Here is a 26814-nt window from a genome sequence, read left to right as displayed (position 1 = left end):
CCGGCGGCCGCCGCCGCCCAAGGACCAGCAGGAGCGGGCCCGGGCGTTGCCTCTGGGGGCGCTGTACACCGCGGCGGTCGTGGCTTTCGTGCTCTATAAGTGTTTGCAGGTGCGGGAAGACCGTGGTGGGGATGCCCTGGGCCTGAATTTCCCAGGGGGGCGTTAGGGTACCAAGAACAAAAGACATCTTCCGGTCGTTCTATGAAATGAACAATAGTTCCTTGGCTTTCCAACATTACGGGGTCATTTTGAGCATCCAGCGAGGCAACGGATGTGAAGGGCACATGGTAAATTGTAAATAATAAATATCACATGTAGTCTTCGCAACAAGCCAATGAAGAGATTAAGTGACTTGCTCAAGGTCAGAGCTAGTAACTAGTGGAGCTGGGATTTGAACCCAGCGAGTGTGGAGTTCCTGGTGAGATTCCAACCTTGGCACAAGAGGTTGGTTACGGTAGTCAGTGTTTTTTGAGTTCAAGGTACCAAGCAGGCTCATGTTCTTGGGAACGAGGCCCTGAAATATGAATTGACAGTACATTTTGGTGGATTGAAACTGTTGAAATGGAAAGTAGTACCTCCCAGGGCTGTATATTCAGCCCTGGCCCTATCACTCAATTGCATTGGGAAATAGCTCCAGAGCAATTTAGAGATGATGTAAAACTAGAAGGGACAGCTGATCACGATCCCAAATAGACTTGACAAGCTAGGATAAAGGACTGAGTTCAATGATGAAATTCAAAGAGGACAGATAAATTCTATTCTTGGACCCAAGTATAGTCCAGAAGAAACATAACAGCAACAGTTCATTGTTTGGCTAATGAAGTTCATTTGTGTGATGTGACAACCCATTTCCTAAATAAGTACTGTGCGTTATCTTATGATCGGAACATTCCTGGAGAAAACTTTATTCTCTTTGGGGCACTGATTTAAAAGCTCAAATTCAGTAAAGCAACCAGAGAAAGTCATGTCAAATGAGCACTGACTGGAAAAGATTGGTGATATTAAACCAGAGAGGACGTAGGGAAGTGAGAGGGGGCAGGGGTGGGGGGGAATGACCATTGTTGTCAAATCCCCAAGGGGCTATCATGTTAAAAAGACATGATTTTGGAAGGCTCTTATCAGCACAATGAAAAGATACATGAAGGACAGTTTTTGGCTTTGTATATAAACTAACAACCAGAGCTTTATCAACCTGGAGGGAGCTGTCTCTTCCAGGAGGTGTTAGAGTAGACTGAATGTCCACTTGTGAGGGCGTACTGACTGGCTGCTTCATGTCCTGGATGAGGAGCTGGACTAGATGGGATTGTGATTCTCTGAGGTGAAAATCCAATAGTTTTCTCTACCTCAATTCTCCTCCTCCTCTTACTGGCTTTGGAGACAGGGGTGGGGCCTTGTTGCAGTATCTCCATTTCCTTCTGCAGCAGGAGAAAAAGGAGGCTCCTGTTCTCCAAGAAGAAGCAGGCAAGAAGGAATCATTGCAGTCAGGTGGGTTTTGCAGGCGTCTTGCTTGGTAGGGAGTTAGGGGACAGCAGAAGGTGACTAACCATTGCTCTTCTTCTCTCCCTTACCTCCAGAGCAACAGCTGGCCCAGTTGACACAACAGCTGGCCCAGACGGAACAACACCTGAACAATCTGATGGCCCAGCTGGACCCCCTTTTTGAGCGGTAAGGAGAGCAGTGTGTGGCAGGTGAGAAGTGGGGACATAGACTGGGCAGCCTCTGAGGGGACCTATCCACAGGGTGACTACCCTGGCTGGAGCACAGCAGGAGCTTCTGAACATGAAGTTACACACCATCCACCAGCTGCTACAAAAGAACAAGCCCAGCAAGGATGTGGAGGTTCCAGAACCAGGTAACAGGCTGGGGTTGAAAGTCTGGTGGCGGTAGAGACAAAGTGTCAGAAACTGGGACATACCTGATCTTCCCCTCACAGAGGCGAGCATGCCCTTTCCTGAGGACTCATGCATGAAGGAGGAGGAGGAGGACGCTGGTGACAGTCAGTCTTGGGAAGAGCCCCTACACTGGAGCACAGAGACAAGGAACCTAGCTACTCCGTGGGGAGTGGAGCAGGGGCTAAGGAGAAGATGCAGCAAGGCTGTGGCAAAGGGCCCCAGTCCCAGCCCCCTCTGGGAAGGAGGGACGACAGCTGAAGGCTTAGTAAAACCAAGTCTGTTCTTGTGATTGGATGCTCCTGTGTGCTTTTTCCATTCCAGCTGGTCACACACACACCCATACTAGGTGCCTAAGAACAACTGGCCCTTCTTGGAAAGCTTCCCTTATTAGGGCAAAAAGATGCTGCCTCCCAGTGTGAGAGCCGAGGAGATAGAGGGAGCTCCAGTTCCTTTCCTTGTACTCCTGAGGCCCCGTCATGCCAGCCTCCAGGCACAAACTTCCCTCTTCTCATATCACACAGCTGAAACAGGCCTTTCCAAAAAAACAAAAAAAACTTTACTTAAATCCAGTGGGAAAATAAAACTATAAAAATAGCCACATTTGCAAAGCCATAGCCTTGATAAACGACTGGCCATAGACATAGCACCAAGCTCGTCAGCCCCAAATCCCCTCTTCTGTGCTGGAGGGGCTGGTTCAGTGGAGGTTCAAATGGGTCAGTCTTGGTTTCCTGATTCTTAAGAGCTGGTCAAATAACCCAGTCCCAGGCAAACACAAAGTGACCCTTCTCAAACCAGGAAGGGTTCTGTGTTTTGTTTAGTTTTGTGCTCCTGACCCTGACCTATCCCTGAAGTATCTTGGGTCCTGGAATTCATAAGATTCTTCTAGTTCTTCTGGCTGCTGTGGAGAGAAGACAGTTCAGGTATTGGCATGAGCATGCTATTCATACTCTCATCAACTAGGGGATAGGGGTGGTGGGGTGGTGTCCCACAGATGTAGGACATGAGACAGGACCAGAACTGCTCATCTCCTGCTCCTGGGCCTCATCACAACACTTACCAAGGAAAGAGACAACCTACCTGATGGCCAAAGTCAGACTGTGGTACCAGCGCAGCAGCTCCTCCCGGTCCGTGGACATCAGCAGCAGCTTCTCATGAGGAAAGGACAGCTGGGGAGAGACCACCTCTTAAAGCATGGCTCAGAAAGGTCCAGGCTAAAGCTCAAGGCCTTGCTGCTCCCATGGGGGTCGTTCAGGACTCATGTAAGAACTAGATATGAACCCAAAGACCCAGTTATGCTCTCTCAATGTAGCTGGCCCAATTCCTAAGAAAAGGGTCCAGGCCAAGGAGATAAACGGGGGCATAGGTATTTGAGGCATATGTTCGGCCTCTCCTACCTGACCTAGGACCCCCATCTTATTACTTACACTGAGCAGTCCACCACAAGGGCCCCCCGAGTGTCCAAAGACCCTTTGGAGTTGACACTGGGCCATGGGGTAGACGGCCCGGCAGAGAAAGGTGCCACTCTGCAGCAGGTGCAATGGGGGTCGAGGCTTGGCCAGGACAAGCACGTCAGAGAACAGGAAGAACATTCGGGGCCGAGGTTCCCCACGGGGAGGCACCACCAACAGCCAGCCCTGGCGTAGGAACCAGCGACCTGGGGGATGGGAGAGCTGTTATTCTGATGCAACTCCAGGACCATGCTCCGAGGGCATAAAAGAAAAGGGAGGCTGAGGAAACTGGGTATGTGAGTAAGAAAAGGGCAGATTGAAGGCTTAGGGGGAAGGATGCAGACTACCTGAGGTGAGCCCCTTTGCCTGGCGGCCGCTGAGAAGGACCTGCACACGCCGGAGGTGCTGGTCATTCTTCTGTTTCTGACCAATGGTGTGAACTCTCTGGGCAGTCTCACTTATCAGCCGCGCAGCCCCTGGAATAACAGCCCAACCCCATTCCCAGCACATCTGTGACTCTGGGGACTGGCTACTCCCTAGGGACCCAGGGTTAGGGTCTAACTTGTTGAAGAGCAGGCAGGACAACGGAACATCACGTACATGTCAAAGGAAGACAGGGTCATACCAGACATTGTTGGAGGTCACAACCCAAAAGGGATACAAGAAAGGCAGCCTTCTGTCTCTGAGTTTTGGCAGAGCAAGAACATACGTGTGAGCTGTTGGTGGTCAGGGCTGTTGGGACTTGTGTTTTCAGCCAAAGCAACAACGAGATTTTCATACCTAGAATTAGACAGGTGGAAGTCTATGAGGGGACGTAGAGCTGGGAAAAATTCCCTCTGCCTGACACACTCATAACCCCTTACACGTACTTCCACTGCAAAGCCAGGAAAGATCTGCTCTGGCTTGGTATCCCCTCTTTCAAAACCTGGGCTCACACCACATCACCCTTTCCCATCCCACATGGAAGAGTCAGGGGCAGACTCTTCAGAAATTCTAAACTGGACCAGGCTCTCATCTCAGCAAACTCTTCCAAATACCGTGCCACTAGCCCGTTACAAGCCCCCGAGCTTCAACGTAGAGTTCCACAGTCCCAGCTAAGGGCCTGAGGCTGCAGACTCCAGGTACTCCAGTGGATTCTCGTCTACTCTTGCAAAAAGGATTTTAGGAGCAATTTGTCCCAGGAGAGAGGCATTGGGACAGACCCCATGAGTCCCACAAAGGTGAGGGACTCAGGAAAGAGAAGCTGGCTGAGTCAGGGAGAGTTCACTCACTGCTGAAGCCTCTGCAGAGGCAAAGGGAGCAGGTCCTGGAGCTGAAGGCCCCCAAACTCAGGGCGGCCTTCCTGAAGCCTCACGAACCTCCGGAAACGCTTGCTTTTCTTTAGTTGTTCCTGGAGTGAGGGGAGAGGGTTGGCAGCAGAGGGAGAAGCCACTCCTTACATTGTATTCACCTGCGTACACATCCCCAGCCCTCAGCAAGCTGTGTGCTCCTGAGAGAACCCCTGTCTCCCTACAGGGAACTTAGCACAGAACTGTGCACATGCAGGGACAGATGGAGAAGAAATGTATTGGGCAGGAGAGGAAGGACTTGAGGTCACCTTCAAGTTACCTGCAGGGTGGTCTGGGACCTCTCTGCGTTGGCAGCAAATTGGGTGTAGAGCTCCAGGTGGGGGCAGAAGCCCTCCAGCCCCTGCCCCCAGTGCCCTCCTTCCAGGTAGGGAAGCAGCTCTCTGCGTGGGTGGGGACAATAACAGAGCTGCCAAAGAACTGCCCAAGCACCGCATTTCATTCCTTTACCCCTGACCCATGGGTAGTGCTGTTACCCCATTTTACAGATGGAGAACTGGGGCACTGGGCCAAGACCACAGGTGAGGCCACTGCCATGCTCGGAATATGAACCTGGATCTCTCGGTGCGGTGCCAGAAGCCGAGGCGCCCCCTCCTTCCCTCTCCCCACGCCCCTTCCACTCACTGGCTGGCGCCGTAAATGAGCTCCCAGGGCCCAAACAGGGCCTGGCGCTCCGGTGGTCGCAGGGTGCCCTTGGCTCTCAGAATCCCCAGGAAGTACTGCGGAGAGAGAACACCGCCAAGGCGCGGCTGGAATGTGCAAAAGTCTGCCCGGCCCCCAGTGCAGGAGGACAGAGCAAGACCCCGTCCTCGGGATCGCCGACCTCGCAGAGGCCCTCCCACACCCTGGGCTCCCCTCCCACACCCTGGGCTCCCCGCCCCGTTCGAGAGGACACTCGGGGCCCCCACCGTGGCCACCAGCCCCAGCTGCTCCTGGTAGCGCCGCTCGGTCTCCAGCAGTTCCCGGGCGGTGCAGGCGCGTTTCCGCTCCCAACGGGCACGCTGCTCTTGCACGGGGCACCGGGCCCTGGGGCCCGGGTTCTCCATGACTAGCTGACCCGTGGACATTTCCGGCCACAGCCCGCGGAGATTCAAATGCCAACCGCTCAGGGGCGGGGCAGCGTGGAGGAGCGCGCCCCCTGGCGCCGGGAGGCTACGCGCAGGACGGAGCATGCGCGGCGGCCTGCCAAGCAGCGTCTCGTCTCCGCTAGGGCCTCGCCCCACCGCCAGGGCGGCGCTGTAGGTACGTGACGTCCGTCGGAGTACAGCCGAGTGGGGCAGGTGAGTGACTCTCCTGAGTGGATCTAATTTGGGCAGCAGCCTAGCCTAGACTTTGAGCCAGCTGACTTCGGGGTGCAGACACTGGCAGGGCCTGTGTCCTATCGGTAGAATTGGGAAAGGCGCAATAGTTACAGTACATCTTCGGTAAGGGGCCCATGCCAGACGCTGGGGTTCAGTCGTTTCCAATGCTTCTTTACAATTAGGAACTCTCACAAGTCAAAAAGTTTGAAATATTTTGGCCTCTGGACAAAACTTTATAGGTTTTGCCCGGCCGGCGTGGCTCAGTGGTTGAGTGTCTACCTATGAACCAGGAGGTCACGGTTTGGGCACGGGTTGCAGGCTCAACCCTAGTGTGGGGTGTGCAGGAGGCAGCCAATCAGTGATTCTCTCTCTTCATTGATGTTTCTATCTCTCCCCCTTACTCTCTAAAATCAATAAATATATTTTTTAAGAAAGTTTATAGGTTTTAAGTTACTAACTTTGTTTCTTATTCCAAAACTTACGGCCAGTTAGCTTCCAGTCAGCAGGTGTCAATAACGAACACAATGGTTCTGAATTGCTTAATTATGGCTAAAGGCAAAAGCCTGCAGTTGATTAGCCTGTGATACCTAGTGTACCAGATTTTCCTTTTTTAGCTCTGGAGGGTCAATTGGCAGTGCCGTTGTCAGTATATATTCGAAACTTTAAAGTGTGCCTCTCTTATTGCCTAGCAGTGCATTCTAAAGAAGTAGATATGGCCGAAAACCGGTTTGGCTCAGTGGATAGAGCGTTGACCTGCGGACTGAAAGGTCCCGGGTTTGATTCCGGTCAAGGGCATGTGCCTTGGTTGCGGGCATATCCCCGGTGGGAGATGTGCAGGAGGCAGCTGAACGATGTTTCTAACTCTCTATCTCTCTCCCTTCCTCTCTGTAAAAAATCAATAAAATATATTAAAAAAAAAAAAGAAGTAGATATGTGGACAAAATTATATGTGCCAAGATGTGAAGCACAACATTGTAACAACAGATAACCTAAATGTCCAAAGGTAGTAAATTGGCTAGGAAAAATGTGGTACAGCCATTTGAAGGAATAATATGAAAGCATTAAAATGATGTTAAAAAGCTATCAATATGGGGAAAGGTACATAGTGTATTACTGAGAGAAAAAAGCAGACTATACAGCTGGTTGCACAAGATGATTTTATTTATGTATAATATATATGACTAGGATAAAACAGTGGTTTTTATCTCTGGTGATGAGATTGAGAATAATTCATTCAACAGATATTTATTAAGCACCTACTCAGTGCCAGGTCCTGGATCATTGAGATTAAAGGGGTGAATAGGACTTTTCTGCCTTCCTAGGTTTTCTGCTTGAGCGTGCATGCATTACTTTGTAATCAGAAAAAAAATATATTAAAAACTCAGGTTTTAGATAGACTTTGGACCCCCATGCCTATTATCCTGGATTCCTAGGAATCTGGGCCCCACGCCAAGAACCAGGTTACTGTCAGGGACCTGAGGTCTCCTCTAGCTCTCTGACATTCTAAAAATTCCAAGAAAGGAAAAATGCTGGTCTTAGATCAGGGAGAAACAGCTTGATGGGCTTGGTGGAGGAAAGAGAGAGTTTGGGTCAGACTGTACCTTGGAATGGATTCCAAGGAGACTGGTGAGACCGTATAGTGGGAAGCCTGGTCTCAGGAGAATGTGGGACGGTTTGCACTAAGATCTCAAGTGAGGACGGGGACAGATATTCCCATGGTGACTGGTATCACGTGAGCCCAGTTGATGAGAACACAGCACAGCACCTTGGGGTGCAGTGGTGGTGGGTGAGTTTGGGTGTGCTGCCAGTGTGTGAGGGTGCTTTATAGAGCCTACTGTGAGCTCAAGCAGGGGAGGAAGAAGAGGGAAATGTCGAGAAGACACACTGAGTATAATTAGAGACAACTGATTTCCTGGAGACCACGTCTCCCCCAGAGCAAGTCAGGCACACCCCAAAGTCTACCTGGAACAGACAGACTCTCTACTCCCAACTCAATCCCCAAAGCCAAAGGAAGGCAGGACCAGTGGGAGAAGGTCAGAAGGCAGCCACCACCTCTCTATTCTTTAATTACCCTCAACCTCTGCTTTCAACTCACTGGATGCTGGAGAAGCCCTAGTGATGCTTTGAACAATAATTATCAGTTATTGCACAAGAGTTAAATGCCTCTTATATGCCACATCCTGTGCTAGGCATGGAGATGAAACAATGGATAATGAAATACGGCCTCTGCTGTTATTGATGCTGGGAGGCTAGCATGGCAGACATGATAAGGAGTCGCCATAAAGTGAGATAAACATTACAAAAGATGTATAGGCTTTTATGCAGGCAGGAGTGACCCCATCTAGGAGTCAGGGAAGGCTTCTTGGAGGAAGTAACAATGTGAATTGATACCTGAAGGATGAGCAAAACCTGGTGGGGCAGGGTTGGCAGTAGAGTAGAGGTGAGAGAGACAAACAGCATGAACCAAGTTTGGAGATAACACACACACAGTGCATTCAAGGAACTGCTAGAAGTTCAGTAAGATTAGAGCATAGATTGCAAAGGAGAGAGTGATGAAAAAGGAGACTGGAGAGAGGCCAAGCCATGGAGGGAATTTATACCAGCAAGACTATGTCATAAGTAATAGTAAACTCAAAGTGGCTAAACGATAAGATATTTTATTAGCTTATGCAACTGAAAAGTCCAGATGCAGGTAGGGTTAGCTTAATCCAGCAACTCAATAATATCACCAAGGATGTAGGATGTTAATTAGGCAGGTGCTTATGGATCTGATGTGGAGAAGAGAGTCCAACCCCGGGATACTTGTCTGTCATGACCTTGTAGAAACCATGGAAGTGGAAGAAACTGCCTACAAAGACTATGAAGAGGGATGAGGGCAGAAGGCATGAGACTTCCCAACACCAACCCATTTCTTCTCATCCTGTGCTAAAAATGGCTAATATCAGTTCTAAATGGCTAATGTCATAGTGGGCTAAATGGTGGTCCCCATAAAGATATGTCCATACCCTAACCCCAGCAGCCTGTGATGATGAACTTATTTGAAAAAGGGGTCTTTGCAGATGTAATTAAGCTAAAAATCTTGAAATACGATCATTCTGGGTTACCTTGGTGGACCCTAGCCAATGACGTGTTCCTAAAAGAGGCACCAGTGGGGAGACAGGGAGAAGGCCCTGTGAAGTTGGAGGCAGTGATTGGAGTTATGCAGCCGCAAGCCACGGAATTCCTGGAGCCGCCAGAAGCTAGAAGAGGCTCTAAAGCTTTCAGAAGGAGCAGGGCCCTGCCAACACTTTGATTTCGGATTTCTGGCTTCCCGAGAGAGAGAAATTCTGTTGTTCTGAGCCACCCAGTTGGCGGTAGTTTGTCACAGAAGTCCTATGAAATCACACAGGTGATGAGGTCGGCGGCCTCAAGGCCCCAGAGGGCTTTGATCTGTCTCTGCTTCTAATCCATGGCCGGGAGCGGGAGGCTTTTCCTCCTCCCACCAGCGAGTAGCTCCCTCCTTGCGAACAGACCCTAATGACCGAACACTTGGCCTTAACTAAGGTTGTGCACCAGGTCGGGGGGGGGGGGGGGGGGTGCCCCAGTCGATCAGTCCTGAGTACACTCTGTCCCAACCTGGGGAGGCTCAGGGAACAAGACTCTGGGAGCTCAAACTTGTTTTGGAGTTTGGCAGACTCCCAGCTGGGAAGGTACGATCCCAGGTCACAGTCCACATTCCCCACCCAGACCAAAGACACAGTCACACACAGAGACAGGGAACTCAAGAGAGAGGCAGCACCATGCAGAATGGCATTGGGAAAGTCAGGGAGCTATAACAAAGAGAGATCTGCACCTGGACACAGCTCTGGACTCTGAACTACTGAGAGAGAGCAGCAGAGAGGGCAGGGAGATGTGTGGACACACAGAATGGCACAGAGAAATATGCAAAGAGATCCTGACAGAGACCTAAAAAGGAAAAAGATGGAAACATTCAGACTATTTGGAAAGGGGGAAAATGAAATAAAGCTGGGGTTAGTGTTGAAGAAAGATGTCCAGACGTAAGGACCCCAGACTCCAGTTAGCATGGTGTTTCTGTCTCCTGTGCTTCCCAGAACCTCTCCGCCTCAACTAGATTACTTGTTTCCACACTCCATCTTGTCCAGGTCCATTCAATTTAGATATTCCCATGGGCCTCCCATGTATCAGGGGCCAACCAGGGTGCTGACAACACAGCTGACCAAGTCAATGAGGTGACCATCCAATGTGCACACTGGATCAAATTGCCATCGATGGAGGGCTCTTAATTTGGCTCCAGAAATGGCAATCTAGATGGTTAGACTAATTACTTTCTAAAATGACTGCTTCAAGAACAGCTGTTGTTCAGCCATGTAAGCTTTTGGTATACAGTATAGCAGTCACTCTGACAAGGCATAAAATGGGGTGCCATAAAAATGTGGTATCATAAAAAGCATGAGATCCTGGGGACGAGGAGAGCCTAAGGCCTTAGACTTAAGACCATAGAACTTAGCTCCTTTAGCTAAGCTCCTCTGACCCCCAAAATGCCTTCCAAAATTAAAAAAAAAAATGTGGTATCATGTTCCTGGAACAGTTGCGGTTCAACATGCACAGGTTATTGACGAAGAGCTCCTTTCCCTGAGGGCAAGGAAGTCAGCTTAGTCAATTTGGTTTTCTCAAGTCCAGGCAAGGTGATCTGCAGAGAGAAAAATGCTCAATAATGACTATTGAATAAAAGAATGACTCAATCAATCAAATACTGAACCCTGCCTTTATGGAGCTAAGGTATTAGAACAGATAAAGCATCATAAATCATCTTAATATGAATAAGATGGTGGGCAAGGTTATTAGCGAGGGCAGGCTGTGGTGGCTGAGGCACCAGAAATCTCTTCCTTTAGTGCAGAGTTAATCAAGAAAGACTTCCTGGAAGAAGTGGCCTTTGAGCTGAGCCTTGAATAATAGAAGGGATTTAGACAGGGGAGATAGTAAAACTATTTAACATGGTAGTGTGTGCACAAACACTGATCCATCTGAGTGGAAGCTGGCTCAGGCATTCTAGTGGGTTCTGGAGCCCTGCTGTGATAAGAGGTCATGAGGGGGTTGGGAGAGTCCCCAGGAAGGAGTTGGGGTAGCAGGAGCACTCTGGAGTGAGGGGCTAGTTACCAACAGAATTAGAAATATTTCAATATATTTAATTACCTTTTACAATCACACAGATGCACAATACCTACCGAATGTTAATTTCAGATATCAACCTCCTGTGATGGCCTTACTCTGATTTGCTTTGTTGAAGCCATAGGGGCCTTACTACAGTGTGAGCTACAGAACAGTAGAGGCTGTTTCCAGTCCAATGCTGTATCCCTAGGGCCTAGAACAGTACCTGGAGGATTGGAGGAGGGTCAATAAATGTTCGTTAAATGAGTAGGCAGAGACTGGGAACCCCAAGCCCATATTGGGGTCCTCTCATTTGTCTCCTAGCACCCACTCTCCCCCTCCAATCCATGCTCCACACCAGTCCTCAACATGACCTAATATGGGAATTGCATTCTGTCATTCTCCCAAAATATTTGATGCCTCCTCCCCTTTGCCCAGAATACCATCCTCCCCATCGTTATTACCGAATTGAACTTCTACTTCTTCACAGCCCTGACCGAATCTTCCTACTTCTGCATTACCTTCTGAGGCAGAATCCATCTCTCTCCCCTAAATCTTGTGGTAGTGTTTGCTCTCACTCCCTGGACATGAGCTCCTCAGGACAGCAGCTGTGTCTTAGTCATACTTCTAGCCCAGTGCCTGACATATGTTATATGCTAAATCAATATTTGTTACCTATAAGAGTGAATGGCTGCCCTGGCCAGTGTGGCTCAGTTGTTTGAGCATCTCCTGGTGCACTTGAAGGTTGCCGGTTTGATTCCCAGTCAGGGCACATGCCTGGGTTGCGGGCTTGATTCCCAATAGGGGGCATACAGGAGATAGCCGATCAATGATTCTCTCTCGTGGATGGTTCTATCTCCCTTCCTCTCTCTCTAAAAAATCAATGACATATTTTTTAAAAATCAATTAAAAAATTTTTTTTAAAGCGTGAATGGCAGGCATTCCCAGTAGTGAGAACTATATGAAGGAAGGCGGTCATTTTGGGAAAAAATGAACGGTTTAATTTGGCTGGAATATGATGGACAGTAGGAAGAAATGAGATGGGAAGGTATCTTGGGTAAGATTTTGCAGGGATGTGGAAGTCAACTAGAGAGAGAAGATGGGCAGATGGAAGATACTTTGATAGACCGTAGGAAGTCAATGAAAGTTTTTGAGCAGAGGTGTAATATGATGAAAAACAAATTTACTTTATACCCATCAGAGTCCCTCTCATACAAATACTGTTTTCCATTCATACTCAAATTAACCCCCCACCTACCCATCCACCCCCCTCCCAGAACTCCTGCGGCAGCTTGCCCTACCCCTTCACCAGCTCCCTGGCTGGGCAGGGGATGCACACATGGTCTGCTCCCCTCTCCCTGTCTTTCCCCTTCCCTGCTTGGGGCTGGGAGGCAGGCCAGGGTTAGCTGAGGCTGGCTGGCAGGCAGCCTGGTGGTGCCAGGGAAGCCTGCGCAGTGCCAGGTGGTGCCTTAAGTTCCAGGCTTACACCATGACCCCGATAACCTTGTGCCTACGCACACACCTGCCCTCACTCCACCCCAATCCGGGCCATGGTATGGAGGAGGGGGCACAGGGCCAGGCAGAACGGAGGGACTTTGGCTCCATCTCTACAAAAGGGAACTCTGTGAGTCAGCCTGCTCCCCTCCAGGCTTGCTCCTCCCCCACCCAGCTCCTGTTTCCAATGCACGTACACCCCGTACACACCGTGTCTGGGACACCGTACAGTCAGCCACATGGCTCCCCTGGGCCCCAGTCCCTGGCTCCCTCTGCAGATCTCAGCTCCTGCTCCAGGCCCCACTGTGCATCTGCTGCTGTTACTGCTGCTCTTGGTACCTACCCATCCCCAGCGCCTATCCCGGATGCAGGGGACTCCCTCCATGGGAGGAGATTCATCTGGGGAAGATGATCCACTGGGCGAGGAGGACCTGCCCAGTGAAGAGGATCTGCCTGCAGAGGAGGACACGCCTGGAGTGAAGACTGAAGCAGAAGAGGACTCTCTGAAGGTAGAGGATCTACCCACTACGGCTCCCGGGGACACTCACAGGAACAACAAAGGTAAGTGGTCGTCAGCCCTCCAAAGCTAGGCTCCAGGAGGTGTGTGCTTCCTTTCCCCAAACTCCCGCCCAGGCAGGGATTGTTCAGGGGAGAGGAGCCCGCTCCTTTCCCAACCCCAGGGTTCCGGTGATACCAGACCCTTTCCCCTTTCAGAGCTAAAAGAGGATGGTGGGGAGACAGGAATGAGGCACAGATGGAAAGAGATAGTAGGAACGAAAGGGGAAGGTTGGAGAGGAGAAAGATACTAGAAACATGAAAAGAGAGAAAACGTAGGTAGGGAGGAGTAAGTGTATGAGGGGAGCGAAGAGGAAAGAGGGGGGCTCTGGGGGAAGCGCAGGAGGGCTTGTGGAGGTCACCTCATCCTCAGTTTGCAGGTGAGGAAACAGACCTGGGAAGAAGGAAGTAGCCAGTAGGGGCCCTGGCACCTTGACTCTCAAGCCAGGAACTTGGGGAAAAGAGTTGGAGACCAGAAAGGGAAGGGGGATGAGTGGGGAGGAGGGACAGGTAAGGGAGAAAGGAAAGATGCTCTACTGATTTGGGCCTGGGACTGAGCCCCCCCCCCCCCCCCCCTTTTCTTACACCTTTTTTTTTCCCCCCCCCCCCCCCATTTTACTAACACAGTGGCTGCAAACTGGAGGGCCCTTAGGATCTCAGCTTTAGGCATTTCTGTTCCCTGCTATGCCTCTGTAAGGCGTCTGGGTTTGTGAAGCCCGGCTAGTGGGGGCGCCCACCTCGTTCTGGCCAGCGGGGAGGGTCTGGGCTCAAAGATCGCACTCCTAACCCTTCTCATTCATGCAGGGGATGACCACAGTCATTGGCGCTATGGAGGTGAGACAACCGCCCCGCCCGCACAGACCCCATCTGGGCACCCACGCCTGCTGATCTGACCCCCAACCATAACTCTAGTCCTGGGCGTCCCACCCACCGCATCCACATCTGCCCGTCCCGACACCCGATTTCTATTTCCCGCCCCAGTGTCTTCAGACTCCACCTCCTCACTTTTTCTATCCCACTGCCCTCAAAGCTCCTGATCTTATCACTAGACTCCTGTGCATACTCCTACCACAGGCGACCCGCCCTGGCCCCAGGTGTCCCCAACCTGCGCCGGCCGCTTCCAGTCCCCGGTGGACATCCGCCCGGAGCACACGGCTTTTTGCCCCGCCCTGGGACCCCTGGAACTCCTAGGCTTTGAGCTCCCGCCTCTCCCCGAACTGCGCCTCCGAAACAATGGCCACACCGGTGAGGCGGGCCGGGGCGGAGCCTTAGGGAAGGGGCGGGGCTCCCTGGTTCTCTGGGCACAGTCCCCGCCGTGCTTGGGGACGAGGCTGGCTCTCGGGGCGCTGAGCCCACTCACCGGCTCACCGGCTCTCCCTCGCAGTGCAGCTGACTCTGCCTCCCGGGCTGGAGATGGCCCTGGGTCCCGGGCGGGAGTACCGGGCCCTGCAGTTGCATCTGCACTGGGGGTCTGCGGGTCGCCCCGGCTCGGAGCACACGGTTGGCGGCCACCGTTTCCCTGCCGAGGTGAGCGTGCAGCTGTCTGCAGCGGGGCGAAGGGGGGCGCTGGCGAGCGAATCTTGCCCATTCCTACCACCTGTCCTCCTGTCCTCTCCAGATCCACGTGGTTCACCTCAGCACTGCATTTGCCAAAGTTGAGGAGGCCTTGGGGCGCCCAGGGGGCCTGGCCGTGCTGGCCGCCTTTCTGCAGGTACGAGCCCTGGACGTCCCCCACACCGTCCTCCCCATGCCCCCAGGCTCAGTGTATTTGCCCCATCCCAGCACACTCACCCTGGCACCTGCTTATCCTCATTCACTCATTAGTTCATTCATTCAACGCCACTGTGAGGGAGGCACTGGGCCTAACAAAGGATTCGAAACCGTGGGTCCTTGTCTCTATGAGTTCACAGCCAGTGACGGCGGCCCACAGGTAGACATACACCAAGGACAGAGTAAAAGAGGTGGTCAGGGAAGGCTTCTCGGAGGAGGTGAAACGTGAAGACTTCACTAGTGGGAAAGAAAAGATGTTCATGCAGAGCAAATGGTATGTGCAAAGACTCAGAATATGGCCCACTCAGGGAATGACAGATGCAATAAAGGGGACATCACGAGGAGTGATTTCTTTAATGCCCCTATAACAATAATACCCCCTTTGTGAAATGCAATCAAGTCTAGAGGAACATTCAGTGACCTCTTTTCTTTGGACCTGTAATGATTAAGGCTACATACACAGTGATTAGAGGAAGCTGGTAAAATGAAGAGACGTTGAGACACGTGCTAGGCTCATTCACACCCTAACTGACTCCTTAATGCCAACCTCAAAGTACAAAGTTCAGAGAAGTGGCTCAGAAAGAACATGTCCTTGCTCCAAGTCAATCACATGAATTATTAAGGTGAATGTAGAGGTAACATGAGTACAAAGGTCGTTATGGTTTTCAGGAGTGGGGCCCAGGTCATGAAGGCCTTGTGTCTTAGTGACCCACCCTCCTCCACCTCCTCTTCCGATTTGCTATTGCAAACCAGCCTGCAGCGCTTGTTGGGTTAGTTTGCAGAGTAAGTCAACTCTGAGTAATAATGCCTAAGATTTTGTGTTTCCCCCAGCATTCTCAGAGCTGAGAAATGAGGGAGGACTCTGGGAACCCCACCTCACCTTCAGGCCGCTAGACATGGCCCAGATGCATGTATTACCTTCCTGCACTGTCATCTCCTAGGAAGGCCCAGAAGAAAACAGCGCCTATGAGCAGCTGCTGTCTCATTTGGAAGAAGTCGCCGAGGAAGGTATGCAGATGGGCTCTCTCCCACAGGCAGAGGGTTGATGTGTGAACTGGACGACTATGATCTTGATAATAGCTATGAAGTTGAACAGAGGCAAACACGCAAAAGCAAAGTTCCGCCCACAGGTTTTATGGTTTAAAACCAAACACTGAATAAAAAACCAAAATAAGGCAAAAACCAAATAAGACCAAAAACAAAAATGTGTTTGGAACTTCTGGAGTTGAGTCTGGGGAGCTCAAATTTTTCTGAGAACTATCTATTCTTCATAAGCATCACATATTTTTATATTTATTTATTTATTATTTTTTATTGAAAGGCTGCATGGCTTGGAAGTTCATTTGTAGCCAAGAGTCCTCAGGTCCCCACAGGGAGCCAGAGATGGTGTGGAGCTATGGAAGTCAAAGAGGAAGGGAGAGGGAGAGAGAGAGATAGAAACATCAATGATGAGAGAGAATCATTGATCGGCTGCCTCCTGCACGCCCCACACTGGAGGTTGAGCCTAAAACCCGGGCATGTGCCCTGACCAGGAATCGAACCTTGACCTCCTCCTGGTTCATAGGTCAATGCTCACCCACTGAGCCATGCCGGCTGGGGAAGCATCACATATTTTAAATATGTAAATACTTTCGTTGGAAATCTTTTTCTTCTCAGTCATTCTGGGTCATTTTGAATCTCACCCAGCTGGATGTTAAGTTTTGCTAAAATACAAGGAGCTGTGCTTTTTCAGTTTTTGTGTGTGTTTTTTTATGGTTATTTATATTTATTTAGAAGTTATTCAGCTCATTTTCCTTTTTTTATTTTCTCTGAGCTTCACTGTGTGGTCCAGCATGTACCATAGTAGGCAAAGTGAGAATGAAGACTCAGAGGGAGCAACTAAGGCGCAATTCTCTCCCTGTGCGCGGCTCCAGAGCCCTTCGCTTTCTCCTGAGTTGTCTTGTGCTGAGTTTGGGGAAGGGATGCACTTAGTGAAGAAGTGGTCTCAGGGAACTGAGTCAACGTGGCTTCCGCGATATGAAACTGTTTCCCTATCCCTATACCCAGAGCTTTGGAGGGGGGCCATCTAGGTGAGATTCCAGCACAGGTCCTCTCCGCAGACTCAGAGACTTTGGTGCCAGGACTGGACGTATCTGCACTGCTGCCCTCGGATCTCAGCCGCTACTTCCGATATGAGGGGTCTCTGACCACACCCCCCTGTGCCCAAGGGGTCATCTGGACTGTTTTCAACCAGACAGTGAGACTGAGTGCTAAGCAGGTGGGGCTGGAACGTGTGGGGATGTGGGGATGTGGGGGAAGGGGTGTAGAAAGAGGAGGCATAAAGAAAGGGCGGTATGGGAGAGAGGGGGCATGGAGCGTGGAGACCTGAGGTACTGTCTGTGAATAGGCCTCTGATCCGCTTCCTTGTCTTGGGCCCTCCTTCCACTGCCTAATGACCTCCATAGCTCCACACCCTCTCTGACTCCCTGTGGGGACCTGAGGGCTCTCGGCTACAGCTGAACTTCCGAGCCACGCAGCCTCTGAATGGGCGAACGATCGAGGCCTCCTTCCCTACTGGAGTGGAGCGGACTGTTGAGACTGTTCAGCCAGGTGCGGCTTTGTCTGGTACCCCATGTCACTGCTGCCCAGCCCAGGTCTCGCATCCTCCCCTGTGCCCTCATTTGTCCGTCACTGGTGGTCACAGCCCCGGCTCTAATGTCTCCCTTTTCTCTTCAGTCCACCTGAACTCCTGCCTCGCTGCTGGTGAGTCTGCGCCTCTCCTCTGGCTCCTGACGCTGGGGACAACCCTTGGCACAGTTTAGTCCCAGGGACTAGTCAGGACCACGTCTACTGCCCTTCCTTTTCTGCAGAACAGACCTCCAAACCCAACAGGATAGCGTGTCAGATCATGGTGGGGGGTCCTTTATTGTCCCCCACGGCAAGAGTTGTTCAGAATGAAGCTCCAAAAATCTAGCATGTCTTTTTCCCAAATGACCTCTTTTACTTCACTTTTAGGGAGAAAAAAAGGTGGTTATTTTCCCCATTCATCTCCATCCCTTTGCTGGTCTCTTCTAGATTCTGATATGCTGGGGGCAGCTGGAGAACTTAGGGCTGGGCTGGGGATACAGGCATAGGGAAGTAGGCCCTGAGGGGACCCTACTGGCTCTCACACCCTGAGGCAGTCTCTCCTCTCCCTACAGGTGACATCCTGGCCCTGGTTTTTGGCATTCTCTTTGCTGTGACCAGCCTTGCCTTTCTTGTGCAAATGAGAAGGCAGCAAAAGTATGTATTGTACTGACCCTGTCCCTCAGGCACAACCCCCACTTCCTGTGTGGAGTCCAGAACAGCTTCATGCAAATTGCACAAATGAGCTGGCCCTGGGCCAGTTTTCTGATTAGGCTTCCCTGTCGTGTAGACATCCAAGTGGGACCAAAGGGACCGTTAGCTACCATCCAGCAGAGGTCACCGAGACTGTGGCCTAGAGGCCTGGAACTTGGAGAATGTGCCGAGAAGCCAGCCAGAGGAATCTGAGGGGAGCTGGAGACTTGGGTCTGTCCTGCCTATTACACCACTTCCTTTTTAGTCACCAAAGATTTTTTTAAAATAAATGTTTCTAATAAAATATGTGGAAGGTAGCTTTGTTCCCCAAATCAGGATAGTCTATCCATTTCCTACTGCTGCTATAACAAATTATCACCCTCTCAATGGCAATGTGAATTTATTCACTTAGACTTCTGGAGGTGAGAAGTCCAAAATGAATCTTAAGGGCTAAAGTCCAGGTGTTGGCAGGCCTGGGCATTGATTAGAGAGTGTTTCCCTGCCCTTTTCAGCTTCTGGAAGCCACACATTCCTTGGCTTGTGGCCCCTGCATCACATTGCTCCATTGTCACATCTCCCGCATCCACTTTTGACCTTTTTGCCTCCCTCTTCTAAGGACCCTGGTGGTTACATGGGGCCTATTCAGATAACCCAGGGTGACCGCCCCATCTCAAACATCTTAGCTGACTCACAAGGTCCCTTTCCCATGCAAAGTCACATTTCACAAGATTAGGGTGTGAACATCTTTGGTGGTGGGGGGTCATCTGCTATCAGGAAGGGGGCAGAAATTACTGAGGTTGTTGAAATGGTCGTGTGTGTGTGTGTGTGTGTGTGTGTGCACGCGCACGCACATGTATGTGTATGTAGACCAGTGTATGTAACTGGGAGTAGGGTAGGCTCAGCGTCTAAGCTTAAAATCACATTGAGGCTTTGGGGCTTTCTCCTGCTCAAGTAAATTCTGTGTAGCTTTGCAGTTTTGTCTTCAGCTTATGTTGCCTGGCTCAGGCACCTGCTGGAATGGGGCAGTGGTGCTGACAGCAGCTCCTTTGCCCTTTGGGGAGTCAAGGCCAGAATGTAACCCCAGCCCTCTGGGCCTCTCTGCTCTACACAGCCTGTTCGCCACCCCTCCTAAATGAGCGGACCCCCCGCCCCCCACCATCAAAAAGGAAGTCTCGTCATAGAGCATAGACCCTGGCCCTGCTCCTCAGGGGCCCTTCCGACTCCATTGCTCCCCTCAGGCATCATCTCAGCCTTCTCCACGTTGGAAAACTACCACCACCATTGCCAACACCAAAGAAAGGCTGAGAGGGCCCTGTGATGCCAGTAACGTCAGTTTTATTGGGTTGGGGCGGCAACTATAGCCTGGCTGGAGGCAGGGCCAACCCTCACAGGTTGTTGAGTTCCAGCAGGGTCTGGTCGAGGGTCTGGTGAATCTCCACGTTCTCCTCCTTGGCACTGGCCAAGGTCTCTGTGAGAGGAAGCAGCACATGAGGAGGGGGAGGGGAGACACTAGGGGACAGACGTGGGGAGCATGGACAGGGGGTGTGACAAACAGACATGGAGTGGGTTGGAGGCACATGAAGACACAGCATTCAGGAATCTGGGGACCCCATGGCAGGGGCAAATGGATGAACTGACCAGAACAGACATGGATGCCTCACTCAAGACTCTGGGGTCATGGAGGTGGGATGGGAAGTCATAAACTAATTTACCATTCTTCTTGAGAGGCTGGAGAGTTGGAAACAGAAGGAAGGACAAAGACTGAGCCAGGAAAGAGAGGGACAGACAGACAGACAGACTTGAGGCAGAGAACAGACCTGCAGTGAAAAACCCACGTTGCTGGCATCCAACGTTTTTCCAAACTTCATCTCAGACCTTTGACAACCTTCTTACCACTCCTCTCCCTTCCCCACCCCATCTCCCTTCCGGTCATTCCTTGAGATCCTGGAAGCCCAGCTCAGCGCTCCAAGGTCAGTGACAGGCCTGGGTCTGCAGAGGCACCGGGAGCGCAGGGTGATGGATGGAATCATACCATGCCCACATGCAGCAGTGACAGTGACAGACTGTGCGTGACATGCAGAGGGGATCTTGGTGTGGGCCACAGAGCTTTGTGGGTGTCACAAGATTGGGGTGTCTGTAAGAGCCAAGGTCTCAGCAGTGCTCTTGTGGGGGAAAAGGAAGGAAGTGCTCTCTGGAGGACAGGAAAACAGCACGGAGACCAAGTTGAGTTTATTAAGCAGCAGAGAGAGGTAGAGGCCGGAGGGTGGAGGGTGGAGTGATGGGTAGAAGGAAGAAGCAAGTGCCAGGGTGGGCAGCACGTGTGATGGGTGCTCTCCCAGGCTGCGCCCGGCCTGGCTATGCAATGTTGGCAACTTTTCTCCTCCTGCCTGATCCCTCCTCAGAGAGAGAATAGAAAGGAGAGGAGAGAAGGGGCCGAGGGGGCCACACTGGTGAGGGGCTCAGAGAGAGGTGATGTCATTGAGTGCGTTGTCCAGCTCCTCGCTGATGGCCTTGTACTTCATCTTCTGCGCATAGACTTCGTCTGGAGGGGGTCCAGGGATGGATGGGAGTGTGGGGAGAGGGAATAGAGGGGAAGAGGAAAGGCAGGAGAGAGGATAATGGAAAGAGAGAACAAGAATCAGAGAGAGGTGGGCAAAGACGAGTGAGAGACAGAGGCCAGAGAGCAGGCTAGTCAGTCCTCAGGGCTCCCTCCTCCCTTCTCTGTACCCCTGTCTCTCTTGTCCTTCTCTGTACCCTAAATTGGTTCTTCTGCCAGGAGTTGCTGCCTCCTCTGGGGACCTGGGGGCACAGTGCTTTTTGACAAGCAGGAGTGCTCGCTTCAAGTGAAGAGAGTTCAAGCCAGAAAGACCTAAAGTCTTACAGAGTTGGAGATAAAACAGAGGCTTGCCTGAGAAGGCTGGACACAAGGGAAACCGGAATTATGAAAGTGAAGGGTTATCGTATAATCGGAAGGAAAGTCAGTTCTAGGCACGATGTTGGTGACAGTGGGAAATAGCCATAGACTAGCAAATACCTGCATGATTGTTTACACCAAATCTAGCTTAAAATAGTACTTTACATCAGTGTTGTCTTGCAAACCTAGATGTTAAACCAAATAGCTCTCTAGGTCACAAAGAAGTCTCTGTGATATGGCTCCCCTGTGTTGCACTTGGAGACAGACTGGTCTAAATCAGTGCTACTCCAAGTGTGGTCTGAGGACCGAGCAGCAGCGTCTGCTTTACCAGAGAGCTTGTTAGACGTACAGATTCTCCAGCCCAAAGGCAGCAGTCATTTCGGAGCAGGACCCAGAAATCTGCCTTTTAAAACCTCTGGGGGATGCTCAAGTTTAAGAAGCACTGGAGGTGTCGCTGGTTACGGGGACTTAAACGGCAGGCACTGAGCACCAGAGTGTGTGGAGTCTGAGGTGGTACAGCCCTAGTTTATCGGTCACAGATACTGTATAATGGGATGCGAGGAAAAGGGGTGAGCTCACAGTCACAGGGAGTGCGGTTTGGGGGTGGAGGGGCGGCCTCCTTTACCTTCCAGGTCATCGATGGTTTTCTCCAGCTTCGCCACAGACCTTTCGGCAAACTCTGCTCGGGTCTCAGCCTGGGAGTAAAGGCAAGATGCGGAAATGACCCGAAAATGAGGCCCTCCCAGACACTATCACTTAAGGCAACCTTTTCTTCGATCCCGGTCTCCAGACTCCCCGCTACAGGCAGTCTCTGCCAGGGACTGTGGGGCTTGACGGGAAGGTGGGGACTGGAAGGACGCTCACCTCTTTTAGCTTCTCCTCCAGCAGTTTGATCTCCTCTTCATATTTATCTTCTTTGGTGGAATACTTTTAGGGACATACACATGCCATTAGTAGATTGCCTCCACACATCCTTCATTTCTCCTGGGCCCCGCAGGCTACTCATGATCTTGTCTCCATGGACCATCCAGCCCCACCCTGCCTGGGCCCATCGCCTCCCTCCCCTGCAGGACCCCATCCTCACTGCCCCTCTACCCCCCTCTACCTTGTCTGCTTGGGCTTCCAGGGATTTCAAGTTGTTGGTAACAATTTTCAGCTCCTCCTCTAGGTCCCCACATTTACTGCAGGGGATGTGTGGCAGGGTGGGGTGTGAGGGCACAGTGGGGGGAGACAGTGGAGGCACAGTGGGGGAGGGGGAGGAGAGAAGAGAAGAGCAAAGTTGTGAGAGTGACAGCAGGCAGTGTTCGGAGGCCCCTGGCCCTTCCCGACCCCCAGCAGATGAGAGAGAGCAGCCTGAGATGGAGGGGAAGGTGAGATGAGAGAAGGCGCTATTGCCCAGAAAGGTCCAGAGAGGTCACTACCTCCTCTTCTGAGGCCATCAGGGACTTGAGGGCCTGGTCCATGGTTCGAAGTTCCTCCTCCAGCTGCCTGGCTCGGCTGGGGGCAGCAGGTAGGGGTCAGAGGACAGGACCTGTCCCTAGGGCCCCAAGTCTGAGAAACTGCTTTCCCACTGTGCAGAGTGCCCATGGTCACCGGCTCAGGCTAAGTTTCACTCCCACCCCAGGGTAATCTTACCTCTCAGCCACCTCAGCTCTTTCTTCTGAGCGCTCCAGCTCTCCTTCCAGGATCACCAGCTTCCTGGCCACCTGAGGTGAGGCAGGAGAAAGAAGGCATAGGTCCCTGGTGAATGACTAGGGGTGTGTGGAGCGTGGGAGTGAGAGGAAGTGGAGCGGGGCTGTCACCTCCTCATATTTGCGATCTGAATCCTCAGCGATGTGCTTGGCCTCCTTCAGCTGCATCTCCTGCAGCTCCATCTTTTCCTCATCCTTCATGGCTCGGTTTTCAATGACCTTCATTCCTCTGTGAGGCAGAGAGAGGGGTGAGGCTGGGGTCAGGACCAGCAGAGAGACCATCCCCCTTCCCTGGCTCCACCCTGAGGACCCCCTGCCCACCTCTCGCTCTCATCAGCTGCCTTCTCAGCCTCCTCCAGCTTTTGCAGGGCTGTAGCGAGGCGCTCCTGCGCCCGGTCCAGCTCCTCCTCTACCAGCTGAATGCGGCGGTTCAGGGAGGCCACATCTGCCTCGGCCTATGGGTCAAAGGTGAGAGATCAGACAGGCTTTGTCTACCTTGGATGAGGATCAGGGAGGCTCCAGAGGATGGTAAGATTCTTATTAGAAAGAACCTAGGCTTCCTGTCTTCCTATTTTTTACCCTCTAATCAACCATCTATCTTCTGCCCAGACTCTATGCTCCAGCCCCAAATACGCATTCCTCGACAAGCTCCACTCTCTGCTACAGGGCCAGTGCAGGCACTGAGCATAGTTAGGCATGCAGCTCTGTCCCCTCAGAGAACACTCCAAGTGCTGGGACCAGGTCTGAGGCAGCCCTGACTCCACAGCAAGGCCGGTCAAGGTAAGGGAGTGGGGAAGAATCAGGCCAACTTAACAGCAATGCTGCCAAAAATAGCCAATCATAGAATCAAGATCAAGTGATGTCACCAGTTGCCAGGCAGACTCCCAGCAAGGGGCTCTGGAGGAAAGCCAGACCTGTATGGGGACACCAGAGCTGTAGCAAGGGGTTCCCTGGCAAGATGAGGAGGCAACTGGGGGCAGTGCAAGGGCAGTGTGAGTGACGGATACTCAGACACTGATCCTAAAATACACAGGCAAAACGTGGAGGTTCTGGAGAAGTTCCATGGAAACTGCTGATATCTTGAGGAAAAGAGAGGGCAGAGCAAGAAGGAAGGGCTCCAACAAAAGAAAATGAGAGAAGCAGTCTAGTTTGGAATTAAGAGTATCGGCTCTGAGTTAGACTGTTCTCTTTGAGCCACGGCTCAGCCACTCAACACTTGTGTGATCTTGGGCAACTTATTTAGTCTCTCTAAGCCTCAGTTTTCTCCTTTTAAAATCCGAGTTGACAATAGCAGATCCTTCTTCATAGACTGTTAATCAACAGGACAATTGGGGATTATATAACAAAACAGGTTCTCTAGCTCCTTGCTAGATCCACTAAACTGAGATCTCCAGCGCAGGAACTTGAAAATCCTATTTTTATTTATTTTTTTAAGGCTCCTAAGCAATTCTGATGATTTGGGGAAATAAAATAATATGCAAAAAGCACGTGAACACATTGCCAGCAGAGTCCACACGCCATAAACGTTAGTTATCCCTGGTGCTTCCTCAGACACAAAGACATAAGGACCCTGAGATTTAAGACTGGAGAGGAGAAAGGATCAGTGTAGGGGAAGAAGTGAGAGGGGAGAGGGGGTGCAGCACTGGGGACAGAGGGGGTAGAAAGCAGGCCCTGGTGGTACGAGGGCGAGGGAAACAGCACCATATATAGAAAGTAGTAGCTTGTCCTCCAGGTGCTGAAGGCCACCTACAGTGACAGGAGCCCATTGTAGGCACAGGGCTGGATGACTCAAGGCGGGAGGACTCTGGGAACAGCACTGGGGGTTGGGAAGCATGACATGGGGGTGGGGGGGGGGGCGACTCTAGAGAGAGATGAGACTGTGAAAGGAAAACGCTTCATGATAGTGGGGTGACAAACAACTCTGGGAAGTCCTGGGGTCCTCGTGACAGGACGGACATTTACCATTTTCTGCTTTTCAAGCTCTTGGTTATGGATGCTGCTTTCTAACAACAGACCGGCACTACTGTCGCCATTGGACAAATAGGGAGCAGGAAAGAAGGGAGAAATGGAGGAAGGAACTGTGTAAGTCACGTGTGGTGTTCAAGGTCACAAAATAAGTTTGGGCAGTTTCCTTTCTCCTCCTGGCACTGCTGCCCAGCTTCCCCAGCTCTGTCCCTGTCCACCCTCCTTCCCTCCAGCCCCCACCCAGCTCCTTGAGTTTCCAGTCCTGCCTCCAGCTGCACTGGGCCTTGGTTATTTATAGAGTATCAGATGCCCAGGGTTGTCTTTGCGAGCAGCTGCGTGCGGGTCAGTTCCCTCCCAAGTGCCAAGGCTGGTGGAGAACCAAAACCAAAGGTTGGAGGTCAGGGTGGGCATGGGGGGAGGGAAGTGGGAAACATGGATCATGGTCAACACAAACGGTAATGCCATCTCTGAACCCTCATTCAGACCATGCTTATGCTAATCTCCCCACCCCACCAACACATCCATAGGCTCGTCTTAAACTTAGAACAATCCTGGGTACAAGGCAAATGGGGAAACTGAGGCAGAGAATGGTACAAGTAACCATGTCCAAAGACTTACGGCTATTCTCTTACCTCAAGGTGGGGGTTGGGAATGACAGGGGCTAGAGAAGTCTGGTTAGAGAGTGTGGGGTGGGCAGAGACATCCGAGTGAGCAAGGCCTGCCAAAGCAGCTGCCCTGGCATTTGTGGCCCTGTCCCTTTGCCCTGTGGCCTGGCATGGTCTCGAGGCTGACAACTTAATGAGGGTAAATAAGGGGCCCCAGTGCCCAGCAGGGCTACCGGAGCCAGAGGTCAGGGCCAGGGAATTTCTAATGCCCCCCCAGGAGTGTAACTCAAGTCAGGGCCCACTTTCAGATTCCTCTTTCTCCCCCTGCCTAACAGCACCTTAGACCCACACCCCACCAGTGTAGCTGTAGTCTCCTCTCCATTTTCAGCTGCAGGATTAATGGAGGCGGATGGCGAATTCTTGTACCACCCACCCCCACGATGACTCACTGTTTGATCACTGTACGTCGAAAGAGCTGGAGCCAAAAGGAATTACAAGGCTCCGTCCTCTGGGGGAAGTGGTAGGTGGTTTTGATTTACCCACTGCCTGGGATTATGATTATTTGTGCAAGCTTGCCCTGGCCCGGGTTCCTGAGGGAAAACATTTCTGTCCTGGTGCTGGGATATATAGGTCCCCTCTCCCTTCATTCCCATGTCCAGGACCCCTCCCAGTGTGCAAACTCCCCCCTCCCCTCCGCCCCCCAGGTCCACACTCACATCGGTGGCCTTCTTCTCAGCCAGCTCCAGTTTCTCCTGGGCGTCCTTCACTGCCTCTGAATACTTTTCCACCTCATCCTCTGTCCCTTTCAGCTTCTTCTGGAGGGCCTGCTGTTCCTCCTCCAGCTGGAGAGAGAGTGCCGGTCAGCCAGGCCCAGGCCCGGGGGAGGCAGGGTGTGTGAGGGGGTACTAAGATAATTTAGAGGCTGTCAGGGAGGAAGAGGGATAGCAGAGGAGAAACAGTGCAGCCATTTTTGGGGGGGGGGGGGGGGGGTGGCTAGAGAGAGTTTCCAGCCCCAAGAAGCAGGGCCCATCATTGTTCTTCAAGGGCAGGCGTGGGAATTGGGGGACGGTGGGTCCCGGGCTCTGGTGGGGAGGATGAAGTCTGGTTCTGGCTAGGTCCCTAGGGGTCCTATGAAGGTGCACTGGACGGGGAGAGAGCCTCAGAGAGCAGTCCCTAGGATAAGGGACACGGGGCAGAGCCTACCCCACCCTCGTTGGGGGTGGGGGTAGGGGGTCGCCCTAGGGCCAGGCCCTGGGTCCCTACCTGCTTGCAGCGGTCCTCAGCTTGCTTCTTGTCGGCCTCGGCCTGCTCAGCGCGGTCGATGGCGTTCTCCTTGTCCAGCTTGAGCATCTGCATCTTCTTCTTGATGGCGTCCATGGCTGCGGTGG

The 26814-nt window shown here is 51.8% G+C and overlaps 4 protein-coding genes across 8 annotated transcripts in view; 2 read left to right on the top strand and 2 right to left on the bottom strand.

The window, feature by feature from the left end:
* CCDC107 (coiled-coil domain containing 107) overlaps window positions 1–2186 on the top strand; it is a 2899-nt gene extending 713 nt beyond the window's left edge. Inside the window, exons 2-6 of the mRNA XM_014531458.1 lie at window positions 2–109; window positions 1422–1485; window positions 1575–1665; window positions 1740–1852; window positions 1934–2186. Coding sequence (XP_014386944.1) covers window positions 2–109; window positions 1422–1485; window positions 1575–1665; window positions 1740–1852; window positions 1934–2181 — 624 coding nt within the window. The 3' untranslated portion in view covers window positions 2182–2186. The remainder of the gene's footprint in view (window position 1; window positions 110–1421; window positions 1486–1574; window positions 1666–1739; window positions 1853–1933) is intronic.
* A 403-nt stretch (window positions 2187–2589) lies between these two features.
* Window positions 2590–5966, bottom strand: ARHGEF39 (Rho guanine nucleotide exchange factor (GEF) 39). Of its 2 annotated transcripts, none has more exons than XM_014531493.1 (9): window positions 5595–5966; window positions 5311–5405; window positions 4949–5069; window positions 4612–4730; window positions 4050–4120; window positions 3688–3816; window positions 3317–3546; window positions 2970–3058; window positions 2590–2787 (listed from the first exon to the last, which is right to left on the bottom strand). In XM_014531493.1, the coding sequence occupies exons 1-9, from the start codon at window positions 5856–5858 to the stop codon at window positions 2775–2777; spliced, it is 1131 nt and encodes a 376-aa protein (XP_014386979.1). In that variant the 5' UTR covers window positions 5859–5966; the 3' UTR covers window positions 2590–2774. The 2 variants fall into 2 exon arrangements, with proteins under 2 accessions (XP_014386979.1, XP_005884048.1); XM_005883986.2 differs by having other exon boundaries at window positions 2590–2790; window positions 5595–5964.
* A 6077-nt stretch (window positions 5967–12043) lies between these two features.
* On the top strand, window positions 12044–18545 carry CA9 (carbonic anhydrase IX). Its single transcript, XM_005883982.2, has 11 exons — window positions 12044–13190; window positions 13989–14018; window positions 14259–14429; window positions 14569–14711; window positions 14803–14895; window positions 15896–15962; window positions 17054–17211; window positions 17399–17543; window positions 17670–17696; window positions 18134–18215; window positions 18349–18545. Exons 1-11 carry the CDS (start codon window positions 12869–12871, stop codon window positions 18413–18415), a joined length of 1305 nt encoding a protein of 434 aa, XP_005884044.1. The 5' UTR covers window positions 12044–12868; the 3' UTR covers window positions 18416–18545.
* Window positions 18546–19569: 1024 nt separating this feature from the next.
* Window positions 19570–26808, bottom strand: TPM2 (tropomyosin 2 (beta)). Of its 4 annotated transcripts, none has more exons than XM_005883979.2 (9): window positions 26690–26808; window positions 26143–26268; window positions 23178–23311; window positions 22968–23085; window positions 22801–22871; window positions 22587–22662; window positions 22030–22092; window positions 21791–21860; window positions 19570–19719 (listed from the first exon to the last, which is right to left on the bottom strand). In XM_005883979.2, exons 1-9 carry the CDS (start codon window positions 26801–26803, stop codon window positions 19637–19639), a joined length of 855 nt encoding a protein of 284 aa, XP_005884041.1. In that variant the 5' UTR covers window positions 26804–26808; the 3' UTR covers window positions 19570–19636. The 4 variants fall into 4 exon arrangements, with proteins under 4 accessions (XP_005884041.1, XP_005884040.1, XP_005884042.1 ...); XM_005883978.2 differs by lacking the exon at window positions 22587–22662 and adding an exon at window positions 22271–22346; XM_005883980.2 differs by lacking the exon at window positions 19570–19719 and adding an exon at window positions 20455–20793.
* Between the last annotated feature and the right edge of the window lie 6 nt (window positions 26809–26814).

Source organism: Myotis brandtii, unplaced genomic scaffold (assembly GCF_000412655.1).
Source record: "Myotis brandtii unplaced genomic scaffold, ASM41265v1 scaffold806, whole genome shotgun sequence".
In the NCBI taxonomy this organism is placed as follows: domain Eukaryota; kingdom Metazoa; phylum Chordata; class Mammalia; order Chiroptera; family Vespertilionidae; genus Myotis; species Myotis brandtii.
This window is presented reverse-complemented; position numbering and strand designations above follow the sequence as displayed.